Below are 14265 nucleotides of genomic sequence, written 5' to 3'. Positions count from 1 at the left end.
TCCTCCTCCTCCTCCTCCTCCTCCTCCTCTTCTTCTTCTTCTTCTTCTTCTCATGGTATATTTTCTTTATTTACATTTCAAATGTTGTCCCCTTTCCCAGTTTCCCCAAGGAAACACCCTATCCCGTCCCCTGCTTCTATGAAGGTGTTCTCTCACCCACCCACTCCCTCCTGCCTCCCCACCCTGGCATTCCCCGACACTGAGGCATCTTGCCTTCACAAGGTAATCCTCTGCTACATATTGCAGTTGGAGACATGGGTACTCTGGTGGTGGTTTAGTTCCCTAGGAGCTCTGGCGGGGCTGCTTGGTTGATACTGTTGTTCTTCCTATGGGGTTGCAAACGCCTTCAGCTCCTTCAGTCCTTTCTCTAACTCCTATTTTGTGGACCAAGTGCTCAGTCCAATGCTTGGCTGTGAGCATTCACCTTTGTATTTCTCAGTCTCTGAGAGAGCCTCTCAGGAGAAAGCTATATCAGGCAAACACTTCTTGGCATCCACAATAGTGTCTGGGTTTGGTGACTGTATATGGAATGGATGTCCAGGTGGGGCAGTCTCTGAATGGCCTTTCCTTCTCTCTCTGCTCCACACTTTGTCTCTATATTTTCTCCTGTAAGTATTTTGTTCCCCCTTCTAAGAAAGGCCAAAGCTTCCACACATTGGTCTTAGCCATTCTGACTGGTGTGAGGTGGAATCTCAGGGTTGTTTTGATTTACATTTCCCTGATGACTAAGCATGTTGAACATTTCTTTAGGTGCTTCTCAGCCATTTGATATTCCTCGGTTGAAAATTTTTTTGTTTAGCTCTGTACCCCATTTTTTAATAAGGTTATTTGATTCTCTGGAGTCTAACTTATTGAACTCTTTGTATATATTAGATATTAGCCCTCTATTGGATTTAGGATTGGTAAAGATCTTTTTCCTGTATGTTGGTTGGTTGCTGTTTTGTCCTATTGAACAGTGTCTTTTGCCTTACAGAAGCTTTGTAATTTTATGAGTTCCCATGTGCCTATTGTTGATCTTAGAGCATAAGCCATTGGTGTTCTGTTCAGGGAATTTTCCCCTGTGCCCCACTTTCTCTTAGTTTCAGTGAATCTGGTTTTATCTGGAGGTCCTTGATCCACTTGGACTTGAGCCTTGTACAGGGAGATAAGAATGGATCAATGTGTATTCTTCTATATGCTGACAGCCAGTTGAACCAGCACCATTTGTTGAAAATGCTGCCTTTTTTTCCACTGGGTGGTTTTAGCTCCTTTGTCAAATATCAAGTGACTATAGCTGTGTGGTTCATTTCTGGATCTTCAATTTTATTCCATTGATCATCCTGCCGGTCATACAGTTTTTATCACTATTTCTCTATAATACAGCTTGAGGTCAGGGATGATGATTCCCTCAGAAGTCCTTTTATTGTTGAGAATAGTTTTCCCTATTTGGGGTATTTCATTATTCCAAATGAATTTGCAAATTGCTCTTTCTAACTTTATGAAGAATTGAGTTTGAATTTTGATGGTGATTGCTTTCAGCAAGAATGGCCATTTTTACTATATTAATCCTGCCAATCTATGAGCATGGGAGATCTTTCCATCTTCTGAGTTCTCCAAGTCTTCAGAGACTTGAAGTTCTTGTCATATATATCTTTCACTTGCTTGGTTAGGGTCACACCAAGGTATTTTATATTATTTGTGACTATTGTGAAGGGTGTCCTTTCCCTGATTTCTTTCCTCATCCTGTTTATCCTTTGAGAAGAGGAAGGCTACCGATTTGTTTGAGTTAATTTTATATCCAGCCACTTTGCTCAAGTTGTTTATCAGCTTTAGTTCTCTGGTGGACGTTTTGGGGTCAGTTAAGTATAGTATCATATCATCTGGAAGTAGTGACATTTAGATTTCTTCTTTGATCTCCTTTTGTAGTCTAATTGCTCTGACTAGGACTTTGAGTAATATATTGGATAGTTAGGGAGAGAATGGACAGCCTTGTCTTGTCCCTTATTTTACTGGGATATGTTGGCTGCTGGTTTGCTGTACATTGCTTTTAGTATTTTTATGTATATATAGCTCAATATTATGGATTCTTCTTTTCCCTCCAATTGAGGCTGTTCCTCCTTTTTGATTACTTTAGCTTGTTTAGAGTTGATAGATCTAGCCAACACATGGTCATGGTAGAGATTAACAAGGTGTATACTTTGATAATATATGAAATACTTAATCCTGTTTCCCCATACATGGTTACAAGAGAGGTGAGAGAGTGTTTTAGTGTATAGAAGTATAGAAAGTAGATGAGTTTTTTAAATGTAAAAAAAAATAGGTCTAAATTTATGTTTTAGAACCTGAATTCTGTTTTTATTTTTTAGGAAAGCAAAATAGATGAGCACCATTTTGTTGCAGTGGCTGTTAGGAAGCCTGATGGATCTAGACATCAAAATGTAAGATTTCGTTTTGTTTTTAAAAGTCTTTCTAAAAAATAACTGAATCAATGATGCTTTTATTTACAATTGATTAAAATTGTAATTTATCTTGCATCAGGATAGGGGGTATAGCTTACAAGGTTTGTTTTTTTGTTTTGTTTTTGTTTTTTATTAGCAAATGTGTTAAGATTAGCTGGTATTCTTCCCCCCCCTGCAAAAACAAAACAAAACAAATAAAACCCACAAAACTTTACAAGATCATGTTATCTTCTTTATATTTAAACACCCTTAAATGTTACAGAGGAAAATGTTGATAGTACTAATATATTTCCAATAGATATTCAGTATTACTTGTGTCTTAGTTGTAACCATAATTTTTTTAGATGAATTATGGTTTTATTGGATATAAATTGCATCAGACTGAAGGTTGGTGAATACTGATATTACCTTAGAAATTAAACACATTCCTAGTGTTCTAAAGTGTTCCCAGAGCTTATGTGAGACTTTATATCATATTGGGACTTAAGGTTGGTCTCACTTTGTTCTTTCAGTCATAATTGGTTTATATTTCTGATATTGTTATCTAATAAATGAGGGTAAAACACTAAGAGACTCAAATGTACATATAGCTGTAGCTCTAAATAATTTCTTTAAGGTATACTGTAAGCAAAACCTTATGCCTTTGTTTTTATGAAATGAATATGAGAATATATATATGTGTGTGTATGTATATATATATATATATATATATATATATATATATATATGTGGACACAAATCCTGTGGTCATTAGTTTGAGAAAAATAATGTAGGCCATAGACAATTTCTTTTATAATAGTTTTGTCAGAGTGTCTTTTAAGAATATTAGTAGGTTAGAATTGATATTTGGTAGGAGGTGGTGTGATTCGTTCTATACGATCATATACTCTACCTCATTACCAGCTTCATGTGCTTTAGGGTTTTGTTGTTGTTGTTGTTGGAAACCTTAACTCCAGTTTGTGCTGCTCATATATACATGGGTTGGGGATATCCACTTAAGTTATGATCTCCAAAGTAGATTGACTCCCTCCCCAAGTAAGGGTTGGGTATCAGGAGCTCTTTTCTTATGTGTGTTGGGTATCTTGATGAGCTTGATTTTGTACAGGTAGGTAGCTGTAGGAACTGTGAATTATGTGCACCACCATTCCATGTCCAGAAGTCAGCATTTCACAGATTTCCTCTTCATGTGCCAGCTCTTAAATTCTGTCTACTCTTCTTGATGTTCTCTGAGCCTTAGATGTGGGCAAATTAATATAGATGCTTCATCTACAGATGAGCACACTGATATTTATGTTATTATGGCATATGCCCAACTATCAGTCAGCTTGTTGGTTGTTACCCATTACAGAAAGACCAAAGGGAAGAACACAAGAAATCTATGGATATTAACTTAAGGAAAAGCAGTTTGTATGACAGTTTAACATAAAAGTAATATTAGGGCCCTCCCCTAGGGCCTGTGCTCTTTCCAATCATGAGCTTTTGACCCAGTTTTACAGTACCAAACATGAAGTTCACTCTGTTGGAGGCCCCAAGTGGTTGGTTACTACCATAACTGTCATGCCACTGTTAAACCATTGGTTAGATGTACTTTTAGTACTTCTGCCTCTTTGAGTAGAGCCTACTGCAGCTGTGCATAATGGGAAAGCTAGGTTCTAAATCTAAGTTCACAATTTAACTTGTGTGGTTAGCTTGTGGTCTGATCTTCCCGAGCCTCAATTTCCCATCTATAAAATTGAGATAACTGTGTTATAGCATGGTCTACTAAACTTTGTTAAGATAATTTATAAAGCTCAAGTATTGTTTAATATGAATTGATTGCCCCTCATCTAAAATGCTTTGGGCTCAAAGTGATTAGATTTCAAAGTTTGTAATATTAAAATCTATATCATATACATATAATATATATATAGTGTATACTACACACATATATATACATATATACACACACACACAATTATATTTTGGAGTTGGGGCCCAATGTTAAACATAGACATCATTTTTATTTCATATATACCACCTACATTCTGTCTGAAGCAATGTTATACAATGATTTTTGTATGTTTGTGTTTTGATTGGCTTGTCACAGGAAGTCAGGCGCTTTGTTGGTTCTCAGTAATTCCTGCATGAGGGTCATTCCTCTTTAGTTAAAGCAGATTATCATAGCAGGCCTACACTTCAGGAGTGTTTCAGAAATTTTTCTGATGATACACTTCTGCTTACTGACTTTAAAGATCTTTAGATTTCTATGTATATCAACTGGGTTGGACTTTCTGCATATAGAATATCATTAAATCTTTAAAAATATACTGCAGGTAGTGGTTTGAACATGTTCATCTTTCACTTTTTTATTGACAACACTAATATAAGGAGTAAAAACAATAGAAATTTTACTATGCCTTAATTTAATACTAATCACTGGAATTATTTCAAAATTTTAAAACTGATCATATAGTTAATATAAAGTATTAAAGACAAGGGAATCTTTGTTTTTTGTTTCTTTTTTTTCTCTTAGGTTTCATATCAAGATGATTCTCAGGTATCCCAGAAGAAGTTTACCACTCTTAATTTTAATGATTTGGTAGCATCTGCTGTTCCTATGACACCTGAGGATCCTTCATTTTGGGACTGTTTTTGCTTCACAGAAGAAATTCTAATACGAAATGGTACCAAGTCATGATAGGATTCTCTTAGTAAGGAAAATAAATGAAAAGGGTGACCTTGTGTATTCACTGAAATATACTGCCTGATGTGATCAAATTTTATTTAACAAAACATTTTTAAAGACACAAATTCTTTCTGAGAGCAGATTTCCAGTCCAGTGGCTCCATTGTCGAGTATGCTCACTTTTTCCTCCCAGAACTGTAATTAATAGAAACAATGACAGAGTCTTCCAAGGATAAATGTGCATCTTAGAAAGAAAAATAAAGTGTAAACATGCTGAAGGCAAACATTTCACCTTGTTTTTCAGAGAACTCTAAAATTTCTGTTAACTTTCCAGAGACTTTTGTTGCAAATTAATCCATATTTACTTTTCTAAAAGTGGGGACATATATTTTGTAGTTATAAGAAAATACACCTGCCTTTCATAACTATTCTGCTGCATAAACTTACTGGTACTAAGTTACTGTCTTGTATGACATCTGTTTGGCACATAGCAAGCACAAGTTTTAAGGTGTCAGCATTGCAACACTCATTTTGCCTTGACTGTAGTAGCACAAACTGCTGTTGAGACTTCCAGGTTTATATCTTCATAAAGTTGTAACATTTGTTTTATCTTGATAAATTATCCCCCCAAAGATTCCATCAACTCAGATGTATCTGATTTTTTTTTTTTTAGCCACTGTCAAAAGTAAACTATTGGAGAGAAAAACTAAGTATGTCGTCTTAGGGTTTCATTACTGCGAAGAGACACCACAACCATGGCAGCTCTTATAAAGGACATTTAATTGGGGCTGGCTTACAGGTTCAGAGGTTCAGTCCATTATCATTATGCCTGGAAACATGGTAGCGTCTAGGCAGTTGTGACCCAGAAGGAGCTGAGAGTTGTATCTCTTGTTCCAAAAGAAGCTAGGAGAAGACTGGCTCCCAAGTGGTTAGGAGGAGGGTCTCAAAGCCCATCCCACAGTGACCTGCTTCCTCCAACAAGACCATACCTACTCTAACAAAGCCACACCTAATAGTGCCATTTCCTGGGCCAAGCGTATTCAGCCCAGTATACCTGGTATGGTTTGGGAGAGTTTCATTGACATCACACTACTGTGGTTGAGAAAAGTCTACCATAGGGTACTCATTTCCATGTTAGGAGCTTTCATTGTCTTTGTCATTACTGTAAGCAGTACTACAGTGAAAATGTGACGTTTTGAGAGTCATTGTTATGTCCTGCAGACAGGAGTGATTGGTTCAAAGGGTTTAAACAAACAGCTTTAGGTATTACCTTATTGCTCTTTTTAGGTATTACCTTATTGCTCTTGAAAAACTTAAGTTTATGCTTCAGCTAGTTGTGTTTACCTTTCTTTTACCTGAAGATTGGTTTGTTGGTTTTTGTTGTTTCCTTGTATTGGATAACTGTATAACTGAAAAGTGATATGTCACATTTAAATTTACATCCTTTTATTACAAGTGAGGTTAATATGGCATTGTGACTGGTAATTTGTATTTCCTTTTTATGAACCCTTTGCTAATCCCCATTTGTTTTTATTTACTAAATAGATTTAAAGTGAATATAATATATTGATACCAAGACCATCATATTGATGAGAGAATCTATTTATGGTTATAGTGCATGTCTTCAGGAGTTAGTCTTCTTAGTGTTAAATAGCAAGAAGTAGAATAATATCGTTTTTATTAATAACATTAAATACTGTGTGTAAGTGCTCAAAAATTCAGAAAAGTTTTTTTTTTTTAAATTGGACATGCTTAATTATAGAAAGCATAAAAAATCTTGAAGCATATTTAATAGATGAAGTAATGTTTTTCCCTATATGAGTATAATACTGAAATTTGTCTTATCATTATAATAATAATAATTATGGAATTTTAGGGCTTGACATGTGCCAGAAATTTTTGCCTTTTAGATTTTTTTTACTGTTCTATTTTTAATCACGTTAAAAGTGCATAGTTTAGGTCAGATTTTTTTTCACTATTTTGATATTTTCTACCTTTTCTCTTTCCTTAACAATCACTATGAACTATCAACAAAGCTGGTATGCTTTGTTTTTTAATTATTGCAAATAAGGTTTATATTGCTTTTACTTGGTTTTTAAACTTTAGGCTATGATTTCCTTATTCCAGATAGAAATCATTTTTTTCCACTTGCCTGATATTATTTGTCATTATTATTATTATTTTTTCTTCTTTTTCCTCTTCCTTTTCTTCCTCTTCCTCTCCCTCTTCTTCCTCCTCTTCTTCCTCTCCTCCCTCTCCTTCTTCTTCTTCTCCTCCTTTTCATTTTTTTATTGGATATTTTCTTTATTTATATTTCATATGTTATCCCATTTCCTGGTTCCGCCCCCTCCTGGAGACACCCCCTATCCCATCCTCCCTCCTCCTGCTTCTGTGAGGATATTCCTCCACCCACCTACCTACCCAGCCTCAATTTCCCTACACTGGTGAATCTATTCAGTCTTCATAGGACCAAGGACCTCTCGTCCCATTGATGTGTGACAAGGCCATCCTGTGCTACATATGTAGCTGGAGCCATGTGTACTCCTTGGTTGATGGCTTAGTCCCTGGAAGCTCTTGGGAGTCTGGTTGGTCGATTTTGTTGTTCTTCCTATGGGACAAACCCCTTCAACTCCTTTAGTCCTTTCTCTAACTCCTCTATTAGGGATCCCTCACTCAGTCCAGTACTTTGCTGTCATCTGCCTCTGTATTTGTAAGGCTCTGCCAGGGCCTCTCAGGAGACGGCCATATCAGGCTCCTTTCAGGATGTACTTCTTTGCATCCACAATAGTGTCAGGGTTTGGTAACTATATTTGGGATGGATCCCAAGGTGGGACAATCTCAGGATGGCCTTTCCTTCAGTCTCTGCTCTACACTTTATTTCCATATTTGTTCCTGTGAGTATTTTCTTCCGCTTCTAAGAAGGACTGGAGTACCCACACTTTGGTCTTCCTTCTTCTTGAGCTTCATGTGGTCTGTTAATTGTATCTTGGGTATTCTGAGCTTTTGGGCTAATTAATATCCACTTATCAGTGAGTACATGCTATGTATGTTCTTTTGTGATTGGGTTACCTCACTCAGGATGATGCCCTCCAGGTCCATCCATTTGGCTAGGAATTTCATAAATTCATTCTTTTTAATAGCTGAGTAGTACTCCATTGTGTAAATGAACAACATTTTCTGTATCCATTCCTCTGTTGAGGGACATCTGTGTTCTTTACAGCTTCTGGCTATTATAAATAGGATTGCTATGAACATAGTGGAGCATGTGTCCTTATTACATGTTGGAGCATCTTCTGGGTATATGCCCAGGAGCAGTATAGCTGTTTCCTCAGGTAGTACTATGTCAAATTTTCTGAGGAACCTCCAAACTGATTTCCAGAGTGGTTGTGTGAGATCCCGGCTCAAAGCATTTCTCCCTGAAAGGTAGAGCCCCTAAAACATTTCCCCAAGCATGCTTTCCCTGATCTTTAAAAATACAACTAGAAAGAAGCTCTTTGTTCTCTATAGCCAGCAAAAGGCATTTTTGTTTCTATACTGTACAACCAGAGATGCCTGCCTTCCTGTGCCGAGGACACGGAGATAAAAATTCAGAAAGAACTCACTCCCCACTCCTGCCTTGTAAATTTCACCAAGGACACCCGGAAGAGAAGAACTCTTCCCAACTCCTCCCAACTCTCCTTCCAACTCCTCCCAATTCCTCAGCTAGCTGTTAAAAGCCCCCTACTGTGTCACCTCGAAGGGTCGAATTCCCCTGCCCTGGGAGGCGCTAGGGGTTCGTCCTCAGCTAGCTGATAATAAAACCTCTTGCAGCTTGCATCAGGTGTGGTTTTCTCTCGGGACGTTGGGGTGTTGGCCAGCTCATCCTGGGACTTGAGCAGAGGCCCAGCATCAGGGGTCTTACAGTTGTATCAGCTTATAATCCCACCAGCAATGGAGAAGTGTTCCTTTTTCTCCACTTTCTCACCAGCATTTGCTGTCAGGTGAGTTTTTGATTTTAGCCATTCTGACTGGTGTGAGGTGGAATCTCAGGATTGTTTTGATTTGCATTTCCCTGATGACTAAGCATGTTGAACATTTCTTTAGGTGCTTCTCAGCCGTTTGATATTCCTCGGTTGAAAGTTTTTTGTTTAGCTCTGTACCCCATTTTTTAATAAGGTTATTTGATTCTCTGGAGTCTAACTTCTTGAACTCTTTGTATATATTGGATATTAGCCCTCTGTTGGATTTAGGATTGGTAAAGATCTTTTCCCAGTCTTTTGGTTGCTGTTTTGTTCTATTGTGTCCTTTGCCTTACAGAAGCTTTGTAATTTTATGAGGTCTCATTTGTCGGTTCTTGAGCTTAGAGCATAAGACATTGATGTTCTGTTCAGGAAATTTTCCCTTGTGCCCATGTGTTTGAAGCTCTTCCCCACATTTTTCTCTATAAGTTTTAATGTTTCTGGTTTTATGTGGAGATGCTTGATCCACTTTGATTTGAGCTTTGTACAGGGAGATAAGAATGAGTAGATTTGCATTTTTCTACATGCTGACTACCAACGGAACCAGCATCATTTGTTGAAAATGCTGTGTTCTTACCACTGAATGGTTTTAGCTCTTTTGTCAAATATTAAGTGACCACATGTGTGTGGTTTCATTTCTAGATCTTCAGTTTTATTCCATTGATCTTCCTGCCTGTCATACAGTTTTTATCACTATTGCTCTGTAATGCAGCTTGAAATCAGGGATGGTGATTCCCTCAGAATTCTTTTATTGTTGAGAATAGTTTTCCCTATCCTAGGTTTTTTTGTTATTCCAAATGAATTTGCAAATTGCTCTTTCCAAATTTATGAAGAATTGAGTTTGAATTTTGATGGGGAATTGCATTGAATCTGTAGATTGCTTTTGTAGATGGCCATTATTCCTATATTAATCCTACCAGTCTATGAGACTGGGAGGTCTTTCCCTTGTCTAAGTTCTTCCATTTCTTTCTTCAGAGACTTGCAGCAATTGTCATACAGATCTTTCACTTGCTTGGTTAGATTCACACCAAGGTATTTTATATTATTTGTGAATATTGTGAAGGGTGTCGTTTCCCTGATTTCTTTCTCAGCCTGTTTATCCTTTGAGTACAGGAAGGCTACCGATTTGAGTTAATTTTATATTCAGCCACTTTGCTCAAGTTGTTTATCAGCTATAGGAGTTCTCTGGTGGAAGTTTTAGGGTCAGTTAAGTATAGTATCATATCATCTGGAAGTATTGATATTTGGATTTCTTCCTTCCCAGTTTGTATTCCTTTGGCCTCCTTTTGTTGTCTAATTGCTCTGACTAGGACTTCGAGTAATATATTGAATAGTTAGGGAGAGTGTGCAGCCTTGTCTAGTCACTGGTTTTTGTGGTATTGCTTCAAGTTTCTCTCTGTTTAGTTTGATGTTGGTTACTGTTTGCTGTATATTGCTTTTACTATGTTTAGGTATGGGCCTTGAATTCCTTATCTTTCCAAGAGATAACATGAAGGGATGCTGACTTTTGTCAAATGCTTTTTCAGCATCTAATAAAAAGTTGATTTTTTTTTCTTTGACTTTGTTTATGTAGTAGGTTATGTTGATGGATTTCCGTATATTGAAGCATCCCTGCATCCCGGGTATAAAGCCTACTTAATCATGGTGAATGATTGTTTTGATGTGTTTTTGAATTTGGTTGGCAAGAATTTTATTATTTTTGCATCAATGTTTCTAGGGGAGATTGGTCTGAAGTTTTCTTTCCCTGTTTGATCTTTGTGTGTTTTGGGTATAAGCATAACTGTGGCTTCCTAGAATGAATTGGCTAATGTTCCTTCTGTTTCTATTTTGTGGAGTATTGATATTAGGTCTTGTTTGAAGGTCTGATAGAATTCTGCACTAAACCCTTCTAGTTCTGGGCTTTTTTTTTTTGGTTGGAATACTACTAATGACTGCTGCTTTTTTCCTTTGGAATTATGGGGCTGTTTAGATGTATTCATTATTCTGATTTAATTTGGCACCTGGTAGGTGTCTAAAAAATTGACCATTTTATCTAGATTTTTCAGTTTTGTTGAGTATAAGCTTTTGTAGTTGGATCTGAAGATGTTTTTAATTTCCACGGTTTCTGTTGTTATGTATCCCTTTTCATTTCTGATTTTATTAATTTGGATACTGTCTCTGTGTCTTCTGGTTAGTCTGACTAAGGATTTATCAATCTTGTTTTCTCAAAGAACCTGCTCCTGGTTTTGTTGATGCTTTATACAGTTCTTTTTTTGTTTCTCTTTGGTTGATTTCAACCCTGAGTCCTATTATTTCCTGCCATCTACTCCCCTTAGATGTATTTGCTTCTTTTTGTTCTAGAGCTTTCAGGTTTGCTGTCAAACTACTAGTGTAAGCTCTCTCCAGTTTCTTTTTGGAGGCACTTAGAGCTATGGGTTTCCCACTTACCACTGCTTTCATTGTGTCGTACAAATTTTGCTATGATGTGTCTTCATTTTCATTAAATTCTAAAACTTCTTTAATTTCTTTTTTATTTCTTCCTTGACCAAGTTATCATTGAGTAGAGTTGTTCAGCTTCCATTTGTATCTGTGCTACTGTTGGAGTTTAAGACAAGCCTTAGTCCGTGGTGATATAAAAGGGTGCATGGGATTAAATTTCAGTCTTCTTGTATCAGTTGAGGCTTGTTTTGGAGAAGATACCATCTTGCTTTAGGATTAAATATTCTATAAATATTTCCTAGATCCATTTGGCTCATAACTTTTGTTAGTTTCACAGTATCTGTGTTTATGTTCTGTTTCCATGATCTGTCCATTGCTGAGAGTGGGTTGTTCAAATCTCCCACTATAATTGTGTTCAATATGATGTGTGCTTCAAGCTTTAGTAAATTTTCTTTTATACATGTCGATGCCCTTGCATTTGGAGCATAGATATTCAGAATTGAGAGTTAGTCTTGGTAGATTTTTCCTTTGATCAGTGTGAAGTGTCCTTCCTTATCCTTTTTGAAAACTTTTGGTTGAAAGTCAATTTTATATGATATTAGAATGGCTACTCCCACTTTTTCTTGGGACAGTTTGGTTGGAAAATTATTTTCTAGCCTTTTACTCTGAGGTAGTGTCTGTCTTTGTCACTGAGGTGTGTTTCCTGAATGCAGCAAAATGCTGGGTCCTGTTTACGCATCTAGTCTGTTAGTCTAGAAATCTTTTTTTCCCTGAGCATTACACCTTGTATCTTCTCTTATGCCCCCCTTCACCTCCCATTGTTTATTGTTGAAATTACATTTTATAACTTGCTTGAGGAGTGTTTGTCCCTGTCCTATGTTTTGTATTTCCTTTTTCTGTTAACTTAAATGTACTACTTTCTGTGGTGTATAAATCTCAGTTAATTTCTTCATTTCAAAGGGGCACAATACTAAGTTTTGTTTTAAGAAATTGTCTCAGAAACAGATAGTTCCTAGTACAGAGTGATGTAAAAATATTGTTTTCGAAAATCATTGATCCTTCTGTACTCCACGTCTAATTTGTTAACAGTGTTTATTTTGACCTTTTTTCTGAGTATTTGGTATAGACAAATAGGGAATTTTGTTCTGGCCTGTAAATAAGTGCTGCTTCTTATCTGTCTCCTTGATCCAAAATCACTGTTTACATTTTCCCTTACTGCCCAATGTATGGCTTGGTGGGTCTTAATCAAGAATTTCTTATACAGGAATTTCCTTGGGTTGATTTAAAATGTAAAAAGGGTGTATGTCTGTGTGTGCATGCTATTTTATACATTCAGTAATTTTTCAATTAAAATTTCTCAAAATTCTATTGCTCAGTATTTAAAATCTGTTAAATAATTAGGTTTATATATTTCAACACTCAGTAGTTAAAATGTTGCCATCTAAACTTTGGAAAACCAAACAGATGAATATAGAGGTATGGAAAAAACAAAAAATCCCTTAAAGCAGCTCAACTACTTATTTTTAAGTAAGATGTGATGGCAGCTAATGAAGTTTTGTCTGTCTGAATAGGATATATACATAGCATTCGTTGTCAGTTCAGTAAAGGTAATAGGTGCATCTTCTATTTTTATCAGCAAACTGGCTGTGTATTTTATTCAAGATCATTTATGGTAGAGTGTCATTATGGTAAAGTCTTCCAGTGTAAGTACTTTACATTTATCAGCTCATTTGATTATTGTAGGTTTAAGAAGTACTGTTACTTTTATTTGCATCATGAGGAGGTAAAACACTGTAATAGAGAACAACTTAGTAATGATTATTGACTTAGTTATGGTCACTGTTATTATGATAAAAGACCATGACCAAAAGCAACGTTGATAGGGAAGGGGTCTATAGTTCCATGTAACAGTTTAATCATCAAAAGTAGTGAGGGAAGAGCCCAAGCAGGGCAGGAACTTGGAGGCAAGAGTTGATGCAGAGGGCCATGGGAGGTAGTACTTGCTCTCCATGGTTTACTTAGCTTGGTGTTTGTTTGCTTGCTTGTTTTTATATATAGTACTTCAGACTACCAGCCCACGGGTGGCCCTACCCACAATAATAGCCCATCCCACATCAATCATTAATTAAGTAAATGTCCTATGGGGTTGTCTACAGCCTGACCCTATAGAGACATTTTCTCATGTGAGGTTCTATTCTCTGATAACTATAGCTTGTGTCAACTTGACATAAATTATAGCCAGTACAACCATATGTCCATTGACTGGTGGTAGATTTACTAATCAGGTCTGCTCAGCATATAGCCAAGGCCTAAACTGAAGAACTGTTCTAAGCTTAAGTTTTGTGTTTATATATATATTGAACAACCAAGAATATTGGGGTAGGCATGTTAAAATGTGGAAGACTTGTGCATTTTTTTAAATAACACATAGTGCCATATTGATTTCAGATTCTGTTTTATATTTATTTGAGGAATAAGAAAGGTGCAGTGAATATCTGTTCTCTCATAATCTCCTTTCTAGTTTCATGACTGACATACAGACTTTTAAAAGTTTTTGTGGCAATTTTATACAGATATACAATGTGTTTTAACCATATTTCCTTTCTATATTACCCTCTTCTTCCACTCCTAATGACCCCTTGCTATCTTTTTTTTCTTTTTTCTTTTTTTTCTTTTATTACATATTTTCCTCAATTACATTTCCAATGCTATCCCAAAAGTCCCCCATACCGCCCCCCACTTCCCTA

The 14265-nt window shown here is 36.5% G+C and overlaps 1 protein-coding gene across 2 annotated transcripts in view; it reads left to right on the top strand.

Moving 5' to 3' along the window:
- Positions 1 to 14265, top strand: part of Aasdhppt (aminoadipate-semialdehyde dehydrogenase-phosphopantetheinyl transferase) — a 25316-nt gene that overhangs the window by 8229 nt on the left and 2822 nt on the right. The window contains exons 5-6 of one of the 2 annotated variants that reach the window (XM_029481526.1): positions 2346 to 2417; positions 4951 to 4974. In XM_029481526.1, the coding sequence (XP_029337386.1) occupies positions 2346 to 2417; positions 4951 to 4974 (96 nt within the window). Of the gene's footprint in view, positions 1 to 2345; positions 2418 to 4950; positions 5387 to 14265 lie in introns of those variants that run through there. The other variant, XM_021171937.2, reaches the window with a different exon arrangement.

Source organism: Mus caroli, chromosome 9 (genome assembly GCF_900094665.2).
Source record: "Mus caroli chromosome 9, CAROLI_EIJ_v1.1, whole genome shotgun sequence".
Classification (NCBI taxonomy): domain Eukaryota; kingdom Metazoa; phylum Chordata; class Mammalia; order Rodentia; family Muridae; genus Mus; species Mus caroli.
The sequence above is the reverse complement of the archived record's forward strand: the minus strand, read 5'-3'. Positions and strand labels throughout refer to the sequence as shown.